The 25,467-nt window shown below is 42.4% G+C and overlaps 1 protein-coding gene and 2 long non-coding RNA genes across 5 annotated transcripts in view; 2 read left to right on the top strand and 1 right to left on the bottom strand.

The window, feature by feature from the left end:
* The window catches only part of med14 (mediator complex subunit 14), a 66,916-nt gene extending 65,545 nt beyond the window's left edge, over positions 1–1,371 (bottom strand). The window contains exon 1 of one of the 3 annotated variants that reach the window (XM_033033100.1): positions 972–1,371. In XM_033033100.1, coding sequence (XP_032888991.1) covers positions 972–1,144 — 173 coding nt within the window. In that variant the 5' untranslated portion in view covers positions 1,145–1,371. The remainder of the gene's footprint in view (positions 1–971) is intronic. The other 2 variants (XM_033033099.1, XM_033033101.1) reach the window with 2 other exon arrangements.
* A 15-nt stretch (positions 1,372–1,386) lies between these two features.
* Positions 1,387–11,431, top strand: LOC116980659. Its single transcript, XR_004414032.1, has 3 exons — positions 1,387–1,648; positions 2,768–2,879; positions 9,433–11,431. It is a non-coding gene; the product is annotated as an uncharacterized LOC116980659 (long non-coding RNA).
* A 721-nt stretch (positions 11,432–12,152) lies between these two features.
* Positions 12,153–24,090, top strand: LOC116980660. The gene is made up of 3 exons (XR_004414033.1): positions 12,153–12,165; positions 21,856–21,860; positions 23,868–24,090. It is a non-coding gene; the product is annotated as an uncharacterized LOC116980660 (long non-coding RNA).
* The last annotated feature ends 1,377 nt before the right edge of the window (positions 24,091–25,467 follow it).

The raw sequence follows: 25,467 nt of genomic DNA, 5'->3' as shown, positions 1-25,467 counted from the left end.
TGTTGTGTCTTTAAAAACTCTGATTTTTAACCATCAGGTAGCAATAGTGTGCTCAAGTAAAAACCCTAATAGCCCTTGAGACACAGCACAGAGAAGAATTATGAAGAATTAGCAGTAACAGAAACATAGACAATAGGTGCAAAAGTAGGCCATTCGGCCCTTTGTTGAACAGTTATCCATATTTATTTTATATTAACATCACAATACCAGAATATAAACTTTATTTGGTCAGCTCAGTGAGACAAAGCACAAATACACAAATAAAATCCCTACATAATGTATGAAGTTACTTCAACAAAGTTTTTAACTTATTGGGATTAATTTAATAACCCAAGCATTGGAGCAGGTGGAAGCCCTAAAGTACATTTCCTGTCTTGATTGAAGTTAACTGAATGGTAAGTTGAAAAGTGTGGTTATTTTCCATTATCTGACGCTGCCTGGTGAAGATGCAAATTTCAGCTCTGACAAGGGACACAAAACACGCTTTGGAATTTAACGTGGATATTCATCATCTAGGGAAACAACCAATCTATGTAGGATCAAATACTGAAAGGCGGAGCGCAAGGGATGACTGAGAAGTCTGCAACTAATGATGGGGGCGGTATTTCACCCACTAATATCCATTATTTTAAGAACTGTCACACCTGAGCATGGATGAGTGTATTGTCTCGTTTTACGTTGCAATGATTCTATATAGAATTGATTACAATATTATTTAACACACCCAAATCTGAATAGCCTGGAAATATAGTTAGATTGGTGAGCTAAAAGTAAACCAGCTGGCGTTAACATGAGTGCTCAACCGAGCAGCCGGGAACTAGAAATAACACAGAATCAGTGTCTAAAACGATGATACGGTTTGTTTCTAGTTTGAAATGGTAAATCAAGCGAGAAGTGAAGAGTTGGCAGGGAATAATAAGAGCGGCTGAAGGGGAGTGTGCCCAGTGGACACGCTGACTGCTTGTACTTACAGGTCGGCCAGCACCGTGATTTCATGGTAGGTTCTCTGCAGCAGGAAGTCGATCAACATGCTGAGGCGGACACCAGGGTTGGCGGCCACGGCGGCGGCTGCCGCGGCTACCGGCCCCGAGGTCTGGCCGCCCCCAGACACCAGCTGGGAACTCTCCACCTGAACCGGGGCCATTTTCCACTTGCAGCACCGACCCCGACGCCCCCCTTACACTAGCTCCGTCCACTGGCAGTCAGTGGAAGGGTCGCGCTCGCTGCATGCCTGCGCACCGCGTTGATTTGATTATTTTTTTTGTTTTAAATTCTTCCCCCGGACGGGTTAGAATATGATTGTTTCGCGCTCGCTGAACAGCAACACATCCTATTGAACAGGGCCCGCCATATTGCCGGGGATCGGGAAGTAAATGTGGGTGTTGACCCGGAAGGAAACTCGAGGGAACACCAAGTAAACACAACAACAACAGCAGCAGCAGCAGCTGAGCTCCTTTACACATTTGAAGAGCCTCAAACACATTAACAATGACTGGACTAACTGAGGGTGTAAAATAACTTGTAACAAGGGTTCTTGCTATCAAAAATAACATGCAAACAGAAAAAAAATTGCCTTTTTTTACAATTGATATCATTTTTATTATTGTTGTGCTTTTTCTGTAATTTCTCATTGAAGGTTCTCAGACAGGTGAGTGCAATTAAAATATATATTTTCCCATCACCCATGGATTGTAAAATCATTCATTGCCACTGAGTTCTCCTCCACCCCGCTAATCTCGGTGGAGAAATAAGGAACTGCAGGCTGGTTTACAAAAACATTTACAAAGTGCTGGAGTAACTCAGCGGGTCAGGCAGTATCTCAGGAGAACATGGATAAATGTCATTTTAGGCCGCGACCCTTTGAAAAGTTGCTGAAGGGGGAAATGATGATGGAGGAGGAAGTGGAACAGGAGGAGGGGTGATGGAGGAAACAAAGAATGGGAGGTAATAAGTGAACACAGGCGTTTTTTTTTTTGTAATGGTTTCTTGGTGGGTTCACTACTAAACTGAAACTCAACTAGCTCAGGAAACTCAACTAGATCAAGCCTAGGTGTTTAAGAATGAACTGCAGATGCTGGAAAATCGAAGGTAGACAAAAATGCTGGAGAAACTCAGCGGGTGAAGCAGCATCTATGGAGCGAAGGAAATAGGCAACGTTTCGGGTCGAGACCGTTCTTCATACCCTTCTTCAGATCAGCCCTAGGCATCACTTCCTGACGCCTAGGCCTTTCCAGCATGTGTAAGGCGAATCAAAGATGTAGTTATGAAACTTGCGTGACTCCAATTTACGTCTTTGTCCGGTGGAGTCATAGAGCCAGACAGCACGGAGACAGGCTCTTCAGCCCGACCTGTCCATGCTGGGTATGTGGAATGGTTTTTGTTTCAGTTTTATTTGAGCCCTCTTACTCAACTCTTTTTTTAATCAATAACTGCTTCCTACACTCTTAAAGAACTCGAAGATTACTTTTGCTTCCAATTTCCATCCTGCTTTCTCCTTCACCGGATCCATTATTATTTTTTATTTTCTATATCTCATTTCCATCTCATGGGATAGGACAAACACTGACAACCATTTTTAGCCCTTATAAGTTATACCCCCGCAGCAATGTTGACCATACTTTCATCCTGCATGGGATGACTCCATTTCATTCCCCAGATGCTCTGTCTCTGTTATTATTTGCTCTGATGAGGATATTTTCCACATAGGTGCCTCTGAAATGGATGAAGAGTATTTGATCTGAACTGTTAATTGCTTTTCTTTCTACAGATGCAACCTGGCCTACTGGGGATACCTTTTCAGAGGCAAATGCAACTGCAGATGCTGGAAATCTGAAATAAAAACAAGAAAGGCAAAACCAGAAACACATCAACCTTGATATGTATGTTGGCTTCTGGTCTGGTGCTGTTCCAACTTAATTTTTTTTAATCCTTTTTATCCAAATCCCTTCAATGCTTTGCCATGTCCCACCCTCAATGACCCCAATCCTCAAATGTCTCCCAGCCTTTGTACCATCTGCACTCTAGTTCTGAATTCCCAGTTTCAATAACTCAACCATTAGCAGCAGTGCTTATGGGTACTAGTGTTTTACATTCCAATATGTTCTGTCTAAATCTCCCTTTCAATCTTTCATTCTTTGTCACACACTCTATGATATATCTGTGTGATAGGTCAGATTCTCCCCCCCACCCCAAATAATACTTATTTGAAAGGCCTTGAATTGTTTTATAACCTGAATGGCATTACTGGTAAAAGATGGGGCTAAGATTTTTATGTGGGGAATAGCCCAGAGCGGATTTGACAAAATAAAAGATATGCAATAATATTTTGATCACTTGACAAATGATGGAATGGAACTAATGTAAAACAAGTGTGTTGTGGCCTTTGAATTGAGAGAGACATTATGGATGATCTCAGGTAGATGTGCAAACCTTGGATTAAGTTTTAAGAAATTAAACTTAACTGGATACATGCAAATGGGTATATTGTGGTTAAGAATGACAAGCAAATAGCATTTGTTTGTGCAGAATAACAACTGTAGAGGTGCACGTGGAAAGACCAAAATAGAAATATCAGGTTCCATTGAGAGTTGGAGCAGGTCATAATAGATTGCTCCCAGACCTGAAGAGAAAAAGGGCAACTCGGGTGAGAATAGGTCCCCTTAAGGATCAACCTGGTCATCTCTGTGGAGCCACAGAGATGGGTGAGGTGTGAAATTATTTTTGATATTTCTGCATTTACCATGGAGAAGCCATGGAAGCTAATGAATTAAGAGTAATGAACAATAATGTATGGGAACATACCCACATTACAGCAGAAGGAACATTGGCAGTCTTGTGACATATTAAAGGTAGACACAAAATGCTGGGGTAACTCAGCAGGTCAGGCAGTATCTCTGGAGAGATGGAATGGGTGATGTTTCGGGTCGAGACCCTTCTTCAGACTCATGCAACATATAAATTCCTGGGACCTAATCCAGTGTATAAGAAATTACAGGGGCTCTGGCAAAGTTATTAACATCACCTGTTCCTTTATTTAAGTAGTGCTAAGTACAAGCCCGGGAACCACAGGCCTGTGAGCCTAACATCAGTGGTGGGAAAGTTAGTGGAGGAGATTCTCAGGAATAGTCTACCAGCATTTGGAAGGACAAGGACTGATGGGAAGGGGGGGGGGGGTATCAGCGTGATTTTGTGCATGGGAAATCATGCATCGCAAATTAAATTATACTTTTGACCAAGTGGATTGAGGAGATTGTCTACTTGGACTTCAGCAAGGCCTTTGACAAGGTCCCAAATGTTGGCTAGCCTGGAAAGTTAGATCACAAAGGATCCTGGGTGAACTAGCTAAATGGATACCAAATTAGCTTGGTGGAAAAAAATCAGAGGATAGTGCAGACATCATTCAGATTGGAGGCCTGTGACTCACGGTGTGCCTCAGTCCTGGGCCCACTGTCGTTTGCCATCTATATCAATGATTTGGATAACATTCTTGTGAACATGGTTAGTGAGTTTGCAGATGACACCAAATGTGATAGTATAGTGGACAGTGAATAATCTTAACTAAGAATACATCAGGATCTAGATAAACCAGGGTAGTGGGCCAAGGAATAGTGGATGAAATTTAATTTGCAAGGTATGTATTTTGGTAAGTTAAAGTAAGACAGGGTTTACATTAAATGGTAGGGCCATGGAGAATGCTGTAGGTCAGAGAGACTGAGGTGTACAGATGCATAGTTCCCTAAAAGTGGCGGCGCAGGTAGACAGGTTGGTAAAGAAGGTGTTTGGCATGCTTGACTTCAATGGTCAGGGCATTGTTATAACATGTTATAACATGTGTATGTTATAACATACACATGTTTTAACTGTACAAGTTGCTGTGAGACCACATTTGGAGTATTGTGTGCTGTTCTGTTTGCCCAGCCAGGGGTGGAAAACCCGGGGGATCACGACCCCCTCTGTTTTGAGAGGTGGGGGACATTCCCCCCCCCCCAAGTTTTTGTAATCCGGATTTTAATACCCGGTGAAATCTTCGTATCCGCGAGACAGTGGGGGTGGGACTGCTGATCGAGGGCGCCGATTGGATGAGAGAGACGTCGGTCAGCAGGCAATGGGGGTGGGACATGCTGATTCAGCACGATCATTGGAGGAGGGAGACGTGCCAAAACATTCTCAATACAGACCTGCGCCTCATCCGCAACCAGGATCGATCCCAGCTCTCCGGCGCTGTCCTGCCCCCACCCCCACGGGTGGCCAGAGACCGCGGGAGTCAGACAGGAGCTGTACCACCAGGCCTACAGCCAGCGCAGAGAAGCAGCGCTAAACCCAGCTCAACTCTGCCTGGCCCACCAGGATAACCTGCCTGGGCTTGCGGGAAATATGGCCAGCGCGGAGAAGCCGCGCTGGTGTCCCATCAGTCCAGGCAGGGCTATAGGTTAACCTGGCAAAACAGGCAGAGTTGAGCTGCATTTAGCGCTGGATTGAGCCTCCGAAGCCTCGCGTGCGTGTGCGCATGCGCGCGTGGCCGCAAAAAAATTGTGTCCCCCCTGTCCCCTCCATATTTTTATGGCGATTTCCGTGCCTGTGCCCAGCTATAGCAAGAATTTCATTAAACTGGAAAGGGTGCTGAAAAGAATGTTACCGGAACAGGAGAGCTTGAGTCACAAGAAGAGGCCGGGTGGGCTAGTATCTTCTGTTGGAGGGAACTGCAGATGCTGGTTTAAATTGAAGATCGACACACAATGCTGGAGTAACTCAGCAGGACAGGCAGCATCTCCGGAGAGAAGGAATGGGTGACCCTTTTGGGTCGAGACCCTTCAGACTGACGTCAGGGGAGTGTGACTTCTTCCCAGGAATGTAGGAGACTGAGGAATGACCTTGCAGAGTTATATAGAAGTATGAGGGTGTTGATAAGCTAGCTGGTCACATTTATTTTTCCAGAATCGTGGAGTCTAAAACTAGAGAGCGTAGGTTTAAGGTGAAGGGGGAAAGATTTAAGGGACATGAGGAGGAAATATTTTGCACAAAAGATGTTGGGTATACAGAACAAGCTGCCAGAGGAAGCTGTAGAGATGGGTAAAATGTTTAAAAGATATTAGGACAGGTTCATGAATAATAAACGTTTAGATGGATATGGGCCAAATGAAGGAGAATTAGACTCGCTCAGATAGACATGTAGGTCGGCATGGTGGATAAGGAGGACGGGCCTGTTTCTATGCTGTATAACTCCATGATGACTGTTTCTGGGTTTTCTTTGTTTATCAAATCTATTTATTAATTGTACAGCCACTCTGATTAGAATTTTCAAATGTTTATTTTGCACAACTAAAAACTAGATAATAGTGTGAGGAATTTCAATGGGTATTTTTTTTTCCATTTTCACATTTTTATGAATTAGATCTGTCCGATCAATTTCATTAAAAATAATACTGTTGTATTCATGAAACTACTTAAACTGAAGTTTGAAAATCTGATCTTTGGAGTAACTATCAAATTCACTTTATCAATTTAAATATATCTTTAAAAAACAGTTAATTTCCTGTTGCGTGTCGGTTTTTTCTAATATAAGGCCAAACTGGCTTTAGAGAATAATAATAATAATAATAATAAATTTTATTTAATGGGCGCCTTTCAGACATCTCAAGGACACCTTACATAGTAATCGGAATAAAAACATATAATCGGAATATAACAAGTAATAAAGACGTCACAGAGACACAAATTAAAAACAGAATTCAATCCAAAAACATAAAATCAAAAACACAGTGTGAAGAGAGAGCAGCGGCAGCCAAAGCGCGCCAGCGTCCATTCTCTCTTCACGGCAGCCATCTTGGACACAGACCTACAGGACTACAATTAGACAAAAAAATCATCCCCCCACAGTGGACACCACTGTGGAGGAAGGCACAATGTCCAGTCCCCACCCCAAAGTCAGGCCTATTGAGGCCACCGCAATTGCCTCTACGGAGGCCCGATGTCCCTGGCCGTTCTCACTGGGTGGTCTTGCCCCGGCGTCGGGAGAGTCCTTTCGGCGGCTGGGCCACCTGGAACGGCCGCTTCCTGGTTGGAGCCCGCGGCTGCCGAAGCCGACAAGGCCGCGCCGGTTTGGAGCTCCCAGGCTCCCGATGAAAAAGTCGGCGCCGCCTCTCCGCACTGCCGCCTCTCCGCACTGCCGCCACTCCGCACGCCGCCGCTCCGCTCCGCAGACCTGCAGCCCGGAGATGTTGCTCTCGGCGGTCCAGCTCGCCAGAGCTCCAGCGCGGCGACCCAGGCAAGGCATCGCCCGCTCCGCTCCGCTCCAGCGCTCCAACACTGTGCCGCCGCCGAGGCCGAGGTGCTGGGCGGTCCCCGCCAGGAAACGGCGCTCCAAGCCCGCTGGTAGGCCACGAGGACGGGTCGACGGGCAGCCCGGAGAAAAGGCTGCCACACTGACCAGGTAGGGACCGAAAAATATAGTTACACCTACCCCCCACATTAAAAAGACCATATCCCCTACAAACAAAAAAACAAGACTCACTAAAAACTATTAAAAAGAAAACGAATTTAAAACAGGCGGCTGCTGGCTAGCAGCCGTTCAACAAGATGGCTCCTCCTTAATAATTGCTCCTCAATAGTAACAGGGAACACAAAAGTAAGCAAGAATCAGTGGCAGAGGACATCGTCACCAGCTGCCGGACAAAAAGCAGGTTAGTCACAATTACCAGTTTAGTTTCGTGAAAGTACTGCATGTAATTGTTAACATTAATTGCAAAGTAAACTAACAGTCAAGTCAAGTCAATTTTATTTCTATAGCACATTAAAAAACAACTCTCGTTGACCGAAGTGCTTTACATTAGTGCAGGTACTAACGTGCTACAAACAGTGGTACATAGATCAACAATACATACATAAATACATACATACAGCGCTCCCTCAGAGGACCTCAAGAAATGCTTGAGAGTAGAAATAAGTTTTAAGTCAAGACTTAAAAGAGTTGATGGAGGGGCCAGTTCTGATGGGAAGAGGGATGCTGTTCCATAGTCTAGGAGCTGCAACCGCAAAAGCACGGTCGCCCCTGAGCTTATGCCTAGACCGCGGGATGGTCAGTAGCCCCAAATCGGCCGATCTGAGGGACCTGGAGGTGGTGTGGTGGGAAAGCAGATTTTTGATGTAAGTGGGGGCAACCCGTTAAGGGCTTTGTATACATAAAGAAGGAGCTTGAAATTGATTCGGAAACGCACTGGGAGCCAATGGAGAGAGGCCAGAATCGGGGTGATGTGGTCCCTTTTTCAGGTGCCCGTCAGGAGTCTCGCTGTGGCGTTTTGGACCAATTGCAGGTGGGTGGGACAGAGATGATTGGTTGATTCTAACAGGAAGAATAGGTCTGAAATTTAACAACATCAATGACAAGATTTATGCGCCTGTAATGCTACTCAAACTGCCTGAAAGGGAATAATTTAAACATTTATCAGTCCTACATACGGTAACTAGTTTTTGTTTTTATTTTTTAATTTAATTTTTTCCATATCTTTTCATTTTTAGTAGTTTAATCTTTCTTTCCAATTTCTCTTTCTGCATCTGATTCTACTTCACTCAACTTCGGTTGTTAATCTGTCCCTTTCTAAATACTTAAATTTTATTGTTGCTGTAATTCACCTCGGTCCTAGTTGCCTCATTGCTGTGGGGGGGAAAAAATTATTTGAGCTAGACAGGAAAAGTCTGATGAAGCACATTGCAAGATGGTTTTGCCATTTTTTGATTGGGCACAAAAACAGAGTAGGATTAATATTTTTCAGATACTGCACCTGTTGCTGTCAATTTAAACATATATAGCAGTACATTAAAAACACTGGGTTACTGCCAAAGATTACACAACAAAGCACGTAAAGTAAGTTCAACGAATATACAGAACAGATTCATAGCTAGGGTACTGATTGATTCACCTCTATCCCACTGAGGACATTGGACTTTATCTAAGGAACAGATGTGCTACAATGCTGAGAACTATATTCTGCACTCTGTATCTTCCCCTTTTGTATTGTATTGTATTGAATTTGAACTGATTGCATCTATGTGTGGTATATCTGATCTGTTGGGATAGCATGCAAAACAAAGCTTTTCACTGTACCTTGGTATATGTAACAATAACTAACCTAATGACTAGAACGGAACAGGGTAGATGAAAATATTACATTTTGGAAGAACCTGGAGAAAGGAAGTCTGAAGAAAGGTCTCGACCCAAAACGTCACCCATTCCTTCTCTCCAGAGATGCTGCCTGTCCTGTTGAGTTACTCCAGCTTTTTGTGTCTATTGAAAGGAAGATGTAACCCAGCATTGACTGAACACTTTATTGAAATTTTAAATGGAAAATTATATGCAGTTGTCAGATATAGAGAGATCATAATATAAATATGAAACAATCAAAAAAGTTAACTAATGCACATTTTTTTTTAATGCAGAGGGATTTGGCAAGTGAGGGAGAACCAGCCACATCAGCACGTAAATATGAAGCCTGTAACAAATGGTCATGCATTGACCTCAGATCAAACAAATATGCAGCAGTGCTTCTGCCCACATTATTACCAGCAGCACAACTTTTCCCTTGTCCATTTAATTTAAATTTGTTCCAGAAATCCTCTCGTGACATAATTCAGAGAAACCATCCACCCCCACGCAATCCGTGAGAAGAATGGCAGAATCCACCTCGATGTGCATGAATCACACCACCATTGAATCCCCAGCCCCACCCCTTCTGCTAAATAACCAATTCAGCCCTCGGCATTCTGTAGAATCATCGATACAAACTGCTTTCTTAGTCAACACCAAGTCACCAATAGGAAAACCATCTCAGTCAAGCATAAAATAAGCATTTCCTCTTCCAATGAGTGTAAATGACTACTTCCTTTGCAACTGAAATGTGATTGTTGGTTCCATGGATAGAAGTACTCCACTTTATATAAATGTTACCATCAAGTCCATCACCTTCGTCAATGGCAATTAGGGAGAAATTAAAGAGAGATGGGATTCAAGGGTGAAGACTCGTGGAAAACTTACAACTCTCCAATCGAGGATAAAATCAATTTTTACCAAAGGTAGACACAAAATGCTGGAATAATCAGCGGGACATGCAGCATCTTTGGAGAGAAGGCATGGGTGACGTTTCGGGTCGAGACTTTCCTTCAGACTGTTTACCACGCTTTACGAAGGATAAAAAGATCCTACATCATTTCATAATTAGCTCCATCTAGATAAAAATTAGGCCTATTTCTTCCTCTCTTCAAAAACCATTCCCAATTTAGCCCCATTCCTTTATTTCTGCAAGCAGTAATTCAACATTCATTAAAGAAAAGTTAGTATTTTCACTGAGCGTGCAAGAAATTTATGGCACTTGAAATCAATAAGTGGAAGTGACTTAATACAACACCACCTTGATATGAAACCAACCCTTGCAATAATGTTCTTACAAGAGAAAAAACATCTGGACAGTGAAAGGGCATCAGAACAGGACCAATATTTCTAGATATATATAATAGAGACACAATTGCTTTAACAAAATTCATCGAATGGCCAATCTGCCCTGAGCCACAATGCCTTTCATTTCCACCCTGACTTCTACCCTTTGTTTCTTTGACTTCCTTTCCACTTTTTCCTGTCTGCATTCCTCTACGTCTATTTTCTCATTGCTTTCTCGTATTTGTCCCACCATGAATAATACTATTTCCTTCCACATATGCAGCCTGTCCTGGTGAGTTACTCCAGCTGTTTGTTTTTTACCCAAGATTCCAGTATCTGCAGTCTTTTGCGTCTCCATAAATAAATGCATATTGACCAATTTCCGATTCCATCGCTGTCCACTGTTGCTTACCCTTGTACATCCAATATTAATGATGAATTCTCAATTCACCATTCTGTTTGAATTATACTTCTGACCCTACATCCTTCCCTTCACAATTTTGATTATGTATATGTGCATTGTCTCCCACAACTTTCTTCACCATTCCACCAATGTATCCTGAAATGAGAGGAATAGAGTTAATGATTTGGATCCACAAGAAGAAAGTCTGAAGAAGGATCCCAACCTGGAGGGATGTTTGCCCATTTCATTCCACGGATGCTACCTCACCTGCTGAGTTTGTTTTTGCCAATGATTTGGGTCCGTTAACTTTTATTAGAACTGGAAAAAAATAAAACAATGATGGGTCTGGAGGAATTGTAAATGGAAATAAGAGATTAGTTATCCTCGTGATTGTTCTTCCTCAATCTTGTATGATATATTGGAACTTTGCAGCTGGATAAAAAGGGAGTTAAATGGGGAATTAAAGTGAGAGGCAGCTAATAATTTGGGATAATATTTGTGGACTGGGTAGATGTGTTCTGCAAGGTGGTTGCCATTTTTTAGAGTTCCAACCAAACGGAGCGTGCATAATGAAGAGCGAACAAATAAACTGGATTGAAAGTGGATCATATGTTCATAAATCATTTGAGCAGAATTAGGCCATCCGGCCCATGAAGTCTACTCTGCCATGCAAGCATGGCTGATCGATGGATTGCTTGGTTCACCTGTAAAAAGATTTCTGGTCCTTGACACCGAGAGTAGAGGCAAAAATGGGTAGATGTTGCATTTCTGAGAAATATTAATTCAAGCCTGAACAGTGAGACTGAGAGTATAGGAGGTAAACAGGCAGGAAGATACCATAGGAAAGGGAAGGGCTGTTGATGGAGGAGTGATTTAGGGTGTTGTCTAAAGGAATGCACCTTAAGAATACTGTCTGAAGTACTGGACTGGATCTACATTTGGTAAAGCTCATTCAAAACATTTACATAAATATTCTAATTTTCAGAAAAAAAGCTATTCATCCATCGTTGATATTGTAGTTTATTTCTCGTTCTTTAGCTTTGATCCCGTTGTTATCCCACTTGTCTATCTCTATAACCTTCAACTCTCACTCTCATTTTCCAGTCGTATATTCAGCCAAAGTCTCACTCAGGACCACAATGAATGTAAAACATTTAACATGTTTTGTTAAATGTTTGACTTCACGTCATTATCTTGACTTGAAGGTCACAAATGGCTTAGAATACTAGAATAAGGCATTAGATAAGACAGAGCATTAGATGTACACACTTTTCGTGTTGTCATTTAATATATTGTATCATGCTGAGTGACCTGCTGACTGTTTCCAACATTTTCTGTTTTTATTTTAGCTTGAAAAGTTTTATGCCTTTTGTGTGACAAGCTAAGAACTTTGCCTTATAGCCTTTTGCCAATGTTTATTACAAAAGTTGAACTTTAAACTAAGGGCACTTCACTATATTTTTAATCTACTTCAGACGGGTTGTAAAGCATTCCCCAACGAAAATTTGAAGCTGGGGTTTTCCAAACTGGGGACCATTACCCAATCAATAGGGTCATTAGCTGTGCAGCTAGCCCACTCCTCTCTCCCAAAGCCTCTGACCTCTGTGTCAACCCTGTCTCTTCTGTGACCAATTCCACTTAATAATTGGAATATTACCTGACAAAATAAAGTGGTTCATAATAACTCTTTTTATACTACTCCAAACAATATACAAATTTATTAGTGTGTTTTAACTGATAGTTTACTAGGTGTGAGAAAGACAAGCTTCCAGTTTTGAAATTTGGGCTTTGAAATGGTTGAGAGTCCCATGCAGAATCCTTAGACACTATGAAGGATGGTGCCCAATAGGTGGGTAGTGAATTACTTAATGTGTCATGCACTGTTTTTGTTTGTGCATGGCTTTTTTATGTCCCACAGAAACCTGCACATCTTTGAAATGTGTGAGGGGGACCAGAGCACTCGGAGGAAACCCACGCAGTCACAGGGAGAACGTACAAACTCCATACAGATAGCACCTGTAGTCAGGATCGAACTGGGGTGTTTGGTGCTGCAAGGCAGCAACTCCACCGTTGCGCCACTGTGCCGCCCTGTTGATTGTGTTTGAGACATACATTTCTGATGTTTTTTTCAAAGAAAAGTCTTCAATGTACATTCCCTGTCCTTGAGATCTCTTGCTGTGGTGGAGCTTGGAGAAAAATGCTCACATTTGGTGTGTATACAATACAATATACAATATTTTATTACATGTCATTTGAACCTCAGTGAGGCTCAAACGAAACTCAGTTTCCATGTGAACAGTGAGATTCATCTACTGGAATTGATTGAGCGTGACCAGTGCCACATTTCTGGGGATGTTGGTTTGGTAGAGGACACTGACATTGGTCTACCTTTCCAGCCAATGTGTTTCGGGGATTTTGTGGAGACAGTCTTTTGCAGTAATTTCTGTTGGTTGCTCATGTCTTCAAAGCGTGTAGGAGGACAGGGATCACAGCTGCTGAGTAGATCATGAGGTGATGTCCCTGCAATCTCAGATTCCAGCTCTCGCATCCTTTACCTTATACAATTTGTTTTCAACCAACAAGTTGGCTTCATTTCAGATGCAGGTAGTGCAACCCAAAGAACCTATATTTTAAATGGCATAGTGTACGATGGCTTTGTGATGCATTGTTTGTTGAGGCTTAGTTTTCTGCAGGTAATGTAAGAACCAATCCCTCCCTTAACTCTTATTTCATTGAATTTAACTAAATGAATTGCATCGGTTCCCATACACAAACATAAGTGTAGGCATATTGAGCTGCAAATCTGCTTAATGTCTATACTTCAAATAGATTTATGTTTCTTATTTTCCTCTTGGTTTGGCTAATCCCCTGCTATTATTTCATGAGAAGGCTTGGACTGTTGTTTATTCATTTGACCAAACCAAAGATGGAGCCCAAGCTGAAAATGGATCTGCAATCATTCATTACATTCGTTCCACTCTTTTAAACCTCTACTCCAACAGCAGCATGCTATCCCTTTATCCTGTATCTGTACACTGTGGACAGCTTGATTGTAATCATGTAGTCATGCATATAACAACAACAAAAACACGTAACAATAAACTAAACTCGACCAAACATAAAACAAAGGAAAACTTGAGACTCCATTAACTTAGTTACAAACTTTAGTATGTATATATTTCAATTAAGTAGTTAACTAACGTAATCAATCACTGCAGGTGATCCAGAAGTGATATGAGCAAGGATTCTTAGTATCACAAACACTTGGACTACATATCATTTTACATCTTAAATTAAGACATCAATGGAATTGAAATAATCTAATGTAATATGATTGTTATGAGATGTGCAGTTTTACATTCAATCCTTGTTTTGGAAATGAGAAGTTTCAGTTACCAAAAAAAGAAATTGTACTGAGAATATTTTAAGGCATAATTTTTAATGGTTACTACTAGACCAAATGGGATCCGTTGGGTCCCTGTCACACGGGAGGGCTGGTCCCCGAACGCAATATTCCACCACTCACCCATAGCCCCCAACTGCGCAGGCGCGGCTGACGGGTTCCCGTTGTGATGCCAGAGATCCCCGTTGTGACGCGAGTCATGGTAACCCTCCCCAAGTGCACCTCTCCATCCCTCTTCCTACCCCTATCCTCCATTCCCCCTCATCCCCAGCACTTCCTCCCCCTCCTCTTCACCCTCCCTCTTCTTTCCCCTCTCCTCCTCCCCTCCCTCACCTCTCCCTCCCTCTCCTTTCCCCTACCCACGGTCACTCCCTCTCACCATAACCACTCCCTCCCAGCACTGGACTTTAAAAAAATTCCAATTGCACTTCCCCTGCCTCCCCCAGCACTTCCAATTCCAATTACACTTCCGCTGGCCCCTCCCCCTCCTGTGCTGCCAGGACCACGACTAAGTGTTCTATGATGGCAACATTGTTGCAAAAACTGTGAGATCCCAATGTGACGTCATAGCTGCAACTGCCAGAGCAAGGTCACAGTTATTCTTCTCAAAGTCGACTTTTTTAAACTTGTAAATATCAATAACTTGTGATATATTACATCAAATCTGAAGGAACGTTGACAAGATCGACGACAGGAAAAAGCTGAGTAAGGTTGTGCAAAGGTTTTAGCGCTACCGTGTACCGTTTTGGCGTAGATACAATCTCAGACACACACACTCACATTCACTCTCTCACACTTTTAATAGTATATAGATACTAGACCAAGTATCACACGGGAGGGCAGGTCCCCGAACGCAATATTCCACTACTGCTGACGGGCAGTTTATGTAAATGAGACCCCATTGTGACGTCATACGCTGCTAACTGCCAGTGCAGATGGGAGAGAATTTTGTCAAAGTGTTTTTTGTAGAGTTTAAAATGTGAATGACTTGTCAAATATACCATCAATCTGAACAAAACTTTATACAACACACCACAGATTGTAGCGCTATCGTGTACCGTTTTGGTGTAATTTCAGGATCACACTCATCACAGACACACACACACAGACATAATAACAAACAAACAAGATGAGAGTTTTATTAATATATATACTAGACCAATTGGGACCCGTTGGGTCCCTGCCACACGGGAGGCCTGGTCCCCCAATGCAATATTCCACCACTCATCCATGGCCGCCATTGGAGGCCTGGTCCCCCAATGCAAACCGTTCCCCAATGCAATATTCCACCACTCACCTGTTCCCCAACGCAATATTCCACCACTCACCTGTTCTCCCAACGTAACCCGTTTCAACCACTCGCCAGTTCCCCCGTTGCAACCCGTTCCCCGAACACAATATTCCACCACTCACCACAACTGCGTAGGCGTGGCTCATTCCCCTTAAAAAAATTCCTTGCTGCCAGGAATATTTAAAAAATGCACCCTCAACTTTAAAAAAAATCCTTGCTGCCAGGAATATACTTGCTGCCAGGAATATAAAAAAAGGGATTGCAACATTGTAGCTTGCAATTGCACTTGCTAGTGGTGGCAGCACTGAGTGTCCTGGGTTTGCAACATTGTAGCTGATAGGGTTACAATCCCATTGTGAAGTCATAGCTGCAGAGGGAATAATTTTTTCTCAAATTTGGATTTTTTAAATTTAAAAATGTGAAATAATTTGTGAAATATAACATCAATCCGAACGAAACTTGACATAAACAACCACATGACAATTGTGAGTAAGGTGGTACAAAAATTTTAAGCGCTATCGTGTACCGTTTTGGCGTAGTTCAGATAACGAAAAGCTGGCAAACAAACAAGATCACAAGATGAGAGTTTTAGACCATTGGGTCCGTCACACGGGAGGCCTGATCCCCCTACTCAACCTGTCCCCAACACAATATTCCACCACTCACCCGTTCCCCATATTTCAGCACTCACACATAGCCCCCAACTGTGCAGGGGCGTATCCCCCAGCACTACCTCCCCCTCCTCTTGCTTCAAGGACATTAACAAATAATGCAATTGCCCCCTCCCCCTCCTGTTCAACTAAAAAAGTTGCTGGAAGGACTGAGTGTTCCTCGATTGCAACTTTGTTGCAAGCTGGGCCAGCAAGGAGTTTAGCTGCTAAATTTTTCTTAAACTTGAATTTCTAAAGTAAAAAATTATGAATAACTTGTAAAATATAACATCAATCTGAACGAAACTTGACACAGACCACCACAGGACAATGATGAGTAAGGTGGTGCAAAAATCTTAACGCTATCTTGTACTGTTTTGGCGTAGGTCCTTGATCACACACATATACGCGCATAGATAGATAAGTAGAAACAAGACAAGAGTTTTAGTAATATTAAGCTGTGGGCCGAGCATCAAAAATGTGTCTAGAAATCGATTTTCATGACCCACGTCACGGAACTACATGAAATTTTCCACAGATTTCGATGAAATATAAATGAGAAGGATGTCATAAATCGTCAGTGCCGAAAGTTGCACATTAAATAATTAAACTAATTAGAAAATGAGATCAGGAAAGTAAGCGCCATCTCGTAGCCAATGCCCGTATTACACCATGGGCAGCCTATTTCCGTGTTGCAGTCCACTTAAACTATATTATTATACCTATATATATATATATATATATATATGACTTGTAAATATGACTGTAATATATAATTAAGTATAATTATATAAAAATAATATGATGAATATAATTGTGAGTTGTTTTAATGACACTGTCACAGAGGTCCTGCTCCTGAACCAGCCTAATTAATGGGTGAGGGCAGTTCTTGTGGGTTCCTCCCTTTGCTGAACCCCACTGACTGCCAGTGTGCAGAGTGGGGGTCACGGCCATAGTGGGACTGGGGCAGTGCCAGGCTGGGGAACAGTCCTGCAAGGCATCTTCCAGTCGCTTTAATAGGAAATTTAATGAGACTGCAGCAGAGGTCCCAGGTTTTAAGGGCTCATGAACCTGCCTAATTAAAGGGTCAGGACAGATCCTCTGGGTTCCCCCGTTTACTTAACCCCACTGACTGCCATAGTGGAGAGAATGGGGGTAACGGCCATAGTGGGACTGGGGCAGTGCCAGGCTGGGTGACAGACCTGTAAGAGACCGGTCTTATTTCTGATGTAAATGTCACATCCTGACCAAGAATCGAATGCTCTGATGTTTACTCGATGAGTATTCATTTAAAGCTACAATGAGCCTATATTTATGTTAGAGATGGTGCCTTTGCAAATGAGGGCTATTACCTTTAACCTAAAATAACACAAAGTGTTGCATTGTTTGAGTATCTGTAGTTTGTGTGTGTGTCTGTGTATACCTGTCAAATGTGTATCTGTGGATGTGTGGATGGCTGTATGGGTGAATGGATGGATGTGTGGATGTATGTGTTTGGATGTATGTGTGGATGTATGTGTGTGCATGGATGTGTACATGTATGTCTGCGTGCGGATGGATGTGTGTGTGCGGATGTATGTGTGCATGTATGTTTGTGTGTGTGTGCATCCATGGAAGTGAGCGTACGGATGGATGTGTGTGTGGATGGGTGGGTGGCCTGTCGCACTGTCATTCACCAGCACACCATTATCATAAGTAATTCACTCATTGTTTAAATAATTTGACCAAATAATCAGTGAAACGATCGACATTAAAATAAAACTTTATATAATCATTTATTTCCCCAATTTATTTGTTTACATTACATCTGATCTTCATCTGAATATTCTTCATCAGATTCCAAGTCTTTTGATAAGTTTTGATGTCCATTGATAAGTTAGTTCAAGTTCAAGTGGAGGGTCAGGCAGAGGCTACAAAAAAACATCTCATGGACTAAGTCTGCATGGACTTCAATTCATAAAATTTCAACCGCTTCTTAATGTTAATGAGAATAATACTGTTTCTACCATAGATAAATTAGTTCAAGTTGAAGTTCACATATACCAATTCATTTCAACATAAACATCACCCATTTCTGACCATTTCTCACTCCAATGGAAGCCTATAAAGTGCAATCAATATTCCTCCGTTTTTCTCCCGTGGTCGGGGCCTGGAAATGGTCGCTACAGACGGCACTATGTACAGCCTTTCCCCCCCCCCCCCCACCGCGGAGATGATCCAAACACACTCCGCAGCTCCACGTTCGCGAATTGGCCGCTTCTTAATTGATAACGCGGCTTCACTATGGGCATAGGCCCCGCGGTCGGAGCACTTTTTCCCGGTAAGTGATTGCAGGCAGCTCCGAGAATAGATGTTAAAGAAAACGTATTAGCTTACAACAAGCTGGCATTAGTGAAAATGTTTAATTTATTTTGTTATGGATACACATAGTTTAGGCCCTCAACTTCATGAGTGTATGAATGAATGAATGAGTGAGTGAATGAGTGAATGAATGAATGATATATATATATAATAGATAGATGAAAATCTGCTGATAAATTTTTACAACGCTGTGTAGGAGTAGACAAATGGATTTATTATAGGCGACACCTGGAAAACAAAAGTGAAGAGGGAACAAGAGAACATAAGAAATAGATGGAGGGCAAGCCTATTTTCTCTACTGCCTTTAAAAGATCATGACAGATCTCTTATTTCAGTGTCACTTCCTGGCAATGACCCCATATCACTTGATTCCATTAATATCGAACAATCTATCAATCTCGTCCTTAAATGCTCTCAAAGCGTGAACCTCCTTGGGGGGAAAAAATCAGAGATCCAGTACCCTCTGGGTAATGAGGTTTCTTCTTACTTATTTCCTGAAGAGCTGACCCTATATTTTGAAACTGTCACACTGGCTCTAGGCTCTCCAGAGAAGGCAAGATGCATTATATAATTTTGCATGTTCCAATGAGATCACCTTCTTCTAAATTCTGGACTATTTATGGCAAGTCTGCTTTCTCTTCAGATGCTAAGTCCCTGTCATTTAACTCAATCAACCTTCATCTTTCTTGAAGCCTCTCAAAATCCTTTTCACAACTGAGCTTTATGTCATGAACAGACTTGGATATATTGTCCCTGATCCCCTTAAGCAAACATTGAGCCAGTTTGTGAAGATCTAGAACTTCAGTACTGAAAATGTCTTGCAAACTGAAAATGACCTATTATTGAATTTAAAAAGATACAAACGCTGGATAATTCAGCAGGTCAGGCGGTATCTCTGGAGAATGAAGAGGCAACGTTTCAGGTCAGGACCCTTCTTCAGACTGATTGTAGTGGGGAGGGGGAAGAAGAAAGCTGAGTGGAGGCTGTACAAAGCCTGGCAAGTGTCAGGTAGGTATGGTGAAGGGGGGTTTTAATTGTCAGATGATTAGACATAGACCAGAAGACCAAAAGTGAGTCCATAGGAGATAAGGATAGACGAGGCATGAAATATGAAGCCAGAAGAAGGAATCTAGGTGGAAGGGGACGAGGGGAATGGAAAAAGATGAAATGGGTTGCATCCAGCTGGGGCACAGAGAAAAGAGAGAGAGAATAAAAGGGGGGGAAGGTGGGAGTTTACCTAAAATTCGAGAATTTGATATTCATACCGCTGGGTTATAAGCTACCCAAGCGAAATGTGAGTTGCTGTTCTTCCAATTTGCATGTTAGAAAGGACTAGAAGAATGGAAAGGAGAGTTAAAATAGTTAGCAACCAGGAGATCCAGCAGGCCCTGGTGGTCTGAGTGCAAGTGTTCAATAAAATGGTCGCTTAGTCTATGCTTGATATTGTCAATGTAAAGGAGGCTACATCAGAAGCATGGAATGCAGTAGTTGAGGTTAGAGGAGGTGCACATGCATTTTGTCTCACCTGGAATGACAGTTGGGGTCCCTAGATGGATGTAAAGAAGGAGGTACAAGGACAAGGGTTACATCTGCAGTTGCAGGGGAAAGTACCAGGGGAGGGGTGGTTTGGGGGGGAAGGGATGCGTGAACCAAGGAGTTGCAGAGGGAACAGTCTATGCAGAAATAGGAAATGGGTAGTGATAGGAAGATGTAACTGGTCGTAGGATCACATTGAAGGTTGCGGAAATGTTGGAGAATGATGTGTTGGACGCGGAGGTAGGTGTGGTGTAGGGTAAGCACCGGGCAAATCCTATCCTTATCCATTTAGGGGAAGGGGGAACGAGAGCAGAACTACGAATGTTCCATGTTTTGCCTTTTAACAACCCATATCAGTATTTCTAGCCCTATTACTATGCATGATAATTTTGTCTAGTAATCTACAATGTGGCATATTTTTGGAGGCTTTCTGAAGGTCCAACACACACATAAACTGGTTCCTCATATCCTGAAACTTTCAACCACAAACAAAATTAAACAGATTTGCTAAACACAAATTCCCTTTCATTTATCCATGTTGACTCCACAATATTATTAATACCTAAGAACGCTGTTACTAATAACAGATTCCAGAGTGTTAACAGCTTTAAAATTATCAGTATCAATAGACAATAGGTGCAGGAGTAGGCCATTCGGCCCTTCGAGCCAGCACTGCCATTCAATGTGATCATGGCTGATCATCCCCAATCAGTACCCCGTTCCTGCCTTCTCCCCATATCCCTGACTCCGCTATTTTTAAGTGCCCTATCTAGCTCTCTCTTGAAAGCATCCAGAGAACCTGCCTCCACCACCCTCTGAGGCAGAGAATTCCACAGACTCACCACTCTCTGTGAGAAAAAATGTTTCCTCGTCTCCGTTCTAAATGACTTACTCCTTATTCTTAAACTGTGCCTCTTGGTTCTGGACTCCTCCAACATCGGGAACGTGTCCAAACCCTTAACAATAATATATGTTTCAATGAGATCTCCTCTCATCCTTCTAAACTCCAGAGTGTACAAGCCCAGCTGCTCCATTCTCTCAGCATATGACAGTCCCGCCATCCCGGGAATTAACCTTGTAAACCTACGCTGCACTCCCTCAATAGCAAGAATGTCCTTCCTCAAATTAGGAGACCTAAACTGCACACAATACTCCAGGTGTGGTCTCACTAGGGCTCTGAACAACTGCAGAAGGACCTCTTTGCTCCTATATTCGATTTCTCTTGTTATAAAGGCCAACATGCAATTTGCTTTCTTCACTGCCTGCTGTACCTGCATGCTTACTTTCATTGACTGATGAACAAAGACCCCCAGATCCCGTTGCACTTCCGCTTTTCCCAACTTGACGCCATTTAGATAGTAATCTGCCTTCCTGTTTTTGCTACCAAAGTGGATAACCTCACATTTATCCGCACTAAACTTCATCTGCCATGCATCTGCCTACTCTCCCAACCTGTCCAAGTCACCTTGCATTCTCATAGCATCCTCCTCCCAGTTCACACTGCCACCCAGCTTTGTGTCATCTGCAAATTTGCTAATGTTACTTTGAATCCCTTCATCCAAATCATTGATGTATATTGTAAATAGCTGCGGTCCCAGCACCGAGCCTTGCGGTACCCCACTAGTCACTGCCTGCCATTCTGAAAGGTACCCGTTAATCCCTACTCTTTGTTTCCTGTCTGCCAACCACTTCTCTATCCATGTCAGCACTCTACCCCCAATACCATGTGCCCTAATTTTGGCCACTAATCTCTTATGTGGGACCTTATCAAATGCTTTCGAAAAGTCTAGGTACACTACATCCACTGGCTCTCCCATGTCCATTTTCCTCGTTACATCTTCAAAAAATTCCAGAAGATTAGTCAAGCATGATTTCCCCTTCGTAAATCCATGTTGACTTGGACCGATCCTGTTACTGCTATCCAAATATTCGGCTATCTCATCTATTATAATTGACTCCAGCATCTTCCCCACCACCAATGTCAGGCTAACTGGTCTATAATTCCCTGTTTTCTCTCTTCCGCCTTTCTTAAAAAGCAGGATAAGTTTAGCTACCCTCCAATCCACAGGAAATGATCCTGAGTCTATAGAACTTTGGAAAATTATCACCAATGCATCCACGATTTCAAGAGCCACTTCCTTAAGTACCCTAGAATGCAGACCATCAGGCCCTGGGGATTTATCAGCCTTCAGTCCCATCAGTCTATCCAACACCATTTCCTGCCTAATGTGGATTTCATTCAGTTCCTCTGTCACCCCAGATCCTCTGGCCACTACTATATCAGGAAGATTGTTTGTGTCCTCCTTAGTGAAGACAGATCCAAAGTACCTGTTCAACTCATCTGCCATTTCCTCGTTCCCCATAATAAATTCACCTTTTTCAGTCTTCAAGGGTCCAACTTTGGTCTTAACTATTTTTTTTAAAGTATCAGTAACATATAATGTATTGATTGTTGATTCATTCTACTGGCATTATAATTACTGACAGAAGAGTCAAGCCCTGGATTCTGAGGTAAATTTGCATGGTGGAACTATAGCTTGGATTAGAACTCGCAGGTTGAGTTATAAATAGAAAAGCAGTGATTAAAATAAATAACTGAACCAGTTAATGGAACCTTCTTTGTATAGATGATTAACTTTAAACAAACCTAGAGTTATCAGAACAGAAAGTATGATGAAGTGTAGAAACAAGGAACTGCAAAGCTGGTATTTTTAAAAAAAAGACACAAAGTGTTGGAGTAACACTGCAGGTCAGGCAGCATCCCTGGAGAACAGGGATAAGTGGTGTTTTGGGTTGGGACCCTTCTTCAGTGTGACTTATTTAGATCATTCACAGACTAGTGTTAGACACAATTATTTCACTGCTACTGTGAAAGATCTTTGCCAAAAATTCCTAAAATGTAAAAATACGTTAGGTTAAAAGTTTATTGCTAATCGAATTTGCATCAGATAACATTTTCTGTTTGTATCAGAAATGGCTAGTTGTGCTGTAGTTATCCATTTGGAATATGAATCAGGTTTTTCTCTCTTTCCTAAGACAGCCTGGTTTGATAACTATTTCCTTCAGATCGAGATTTCACAGCTTTTATATTATTTTGTATTCTCTCCGCAACCTATCAACCAGATAGTTTTATCAACAGCTTATCACCGGCAACCCTGGCCTCACTCAGTCAGAGATATTCCTTTTGTCTTATCCATTCCTGCCCCACACTCTTTGCAACTTAAATCTAACACTTTTTATTTTTCTCCATTCTGAAAGGGTCTTCAACTTGAAAGCTTAACTTGGCTTCTCCTTCTGAGTACAGCATTTTCTGTTTTTATTACCTTGCAAACTGTTTGTTCTCCCTTTCTTCTTTGGAGACAACTGAATGCTTTTATTTTCTGCATTAACATGAGGATTTTTGCCAGTCATTAAAAAAGGCAGTCTTTAAATTATTATGGGTCACAAACATATAGTTGAAATTCTAAAGCTAGTTCAAGCCCCAGATCTTAGTTTAACTGTTACATGCTTTTAGTTTAGTTTAGAGCTACCGTTTTGATTTGTTGCTTAAGCTTAACAACATTGAAAATAATTTACTTCCTTATATATTTCATCAAGAATCAAAGAAAAATGTATAATGTTTTTATTGGTTTTCATAAATTTGACAATTTATTGGTAGCAATTGTCAAAAAGATTTGAAGATCCGTTTAAACAGATTTAACTTTATTTTTTTCTATTGCATTTTGAACTATAGATGTTTATAGCAGAGAATGAGAGATTGGTATTGCTTTATTATTGTCACATGTAGATACACTCAGCATCACAGGTAGATAGGGCGGTCAAGAAGACTTTTGGTACATTGCCCTTCATCAGTCAGTGTATTGAGTATAGAAGTTGGGATGTTATGATGCAGTTGTACAACATGTCAGTGAGGCCATGCTTGGAGTTCTGTGTTCAGTTTGGTCACCCTGATACAGGAAGGATACCATTAGCTGAAAGTATAGAGAAGATTTACAAGGATGTTGCAGGACATGAGGGCCTGAGCTAAAGGGAGAGGTTGGGCAGGCTAGGACTTTATTATTTGGAGGGCAGGAGGATGAAGGTGTATTAGATCATTTTGGGAACAGATAGAGTAGATGCACAGAGTCTTTTAGCCTGCATAGGGAAATTGTGAACCAGAGGACATGGGTTTAATTTGAGAGGGACAAGATTTAATACAAACCCAAGGGGCAACCTATTCATTCAAAGGGTGGTGGGTATATGGGATGAGCTGTCAGAGGAAGTAGTTGAGGCATATACTACAACAGCATTTAAAAGACACTGGGACAGGTACGTGGATAGGAAATGTTTAGAGGAATATGGGCTGGTGCAGGCAAATGGAACTCGTTTTGATGGGAAACCTTGGTCGCCATGGAAGAGTTGGGCCAATGCACCTGTTTCTGTGGTGTACGACTCTACGACTTGATACAGTGAAAAACTGTTGGCGTGCTACTCAGCCCAATCATACTATACATGTGTACAACACATAGTGCAAAGAGAAAAACATCAGAATGTCGAATACAGTGTTACAGCATTTTTGCAATTCAGTTATAAAGAAAGTGCAGATAAAAGAAAAGTCCAAGTGCTGCAATGAGGTAGGTTGGGAGACCGGGACTTCACCCTTAACTCGCAAGAGCACTTTTCAGAAGTCTGATAACAGCACAAAATGAGTTGTTCTTTGGCCCATTATACCTCCAGTCACTTTGCGGCAGGGGCCACGGAACGTTTTTGAAAGTGGGGGGGGGGGGGGGGGGGGGGGGGGGGGGGGGGGGGGGGGGGGGGGGGCTGAGCGATCACTGATCACCAGCCTCGAGGAGGGTGGCACAATTATTATTTTTTGTTGTTGCTCGACCTCCAAAAACTGGTGGATAATACAGGCTATATACAGGATATATCCCCCCCCAACTCAAAAAGTGGGGGGGATATATCTCTCTCTTTCTCTCCCCCTCCCTCTCGGGGCCTACTCTCCCTCCCTCTCAGGGTCCACCCACCCTCCCTCCCGCTTGGCGGCTAATCACAGCACTTCGTTCACTGCCCCATATCTCGACTGTGAATCTCGCTGTGATTGGCCGTTGAGCGGAATGGAGGGAGGGTTTTGGGGGGCAGTCGGTTTCCGCCAAGGCTGGTTGTGGTTTTGCCGTGCTCACTGTGCACTTGTTCTGAGATTCTGGATGTCGGAGGTCCTCAGAAGAGAAAAATACGGCTGTGGGCTGGATAATTTCGGGTTATGAAGCATGTCTTGCCAAAAAAGTGGAAGGGCTGCAGCCCCCCCACCCTCCCCGGTTCCGAGGCCCATGTGCTGGAATTATCCAACACTACCCAGTTTTCATTCTATCTTCCCCACAGCCTTACATATTCCCCTATTTCAAATACTTGTCC

This window comes from Amblyraja radiata, chromosome 14, assembly GCF_010909765.2.
Source record: "Amblyraja radiata isolate CabotCenter1 chromosome 14, sAmbRad1.1.pri, whole genome shotgun sequence".
Lineage (NCBI taxonomy): Eukaryota > Metazoa > Chordata > Chondrichthyes > Rajiformes > Rajidae > Amblyraja > Amblyraja radiata.
This window is presented reverse-complemented; position numbering and strand designations above follow the sequence as displayed.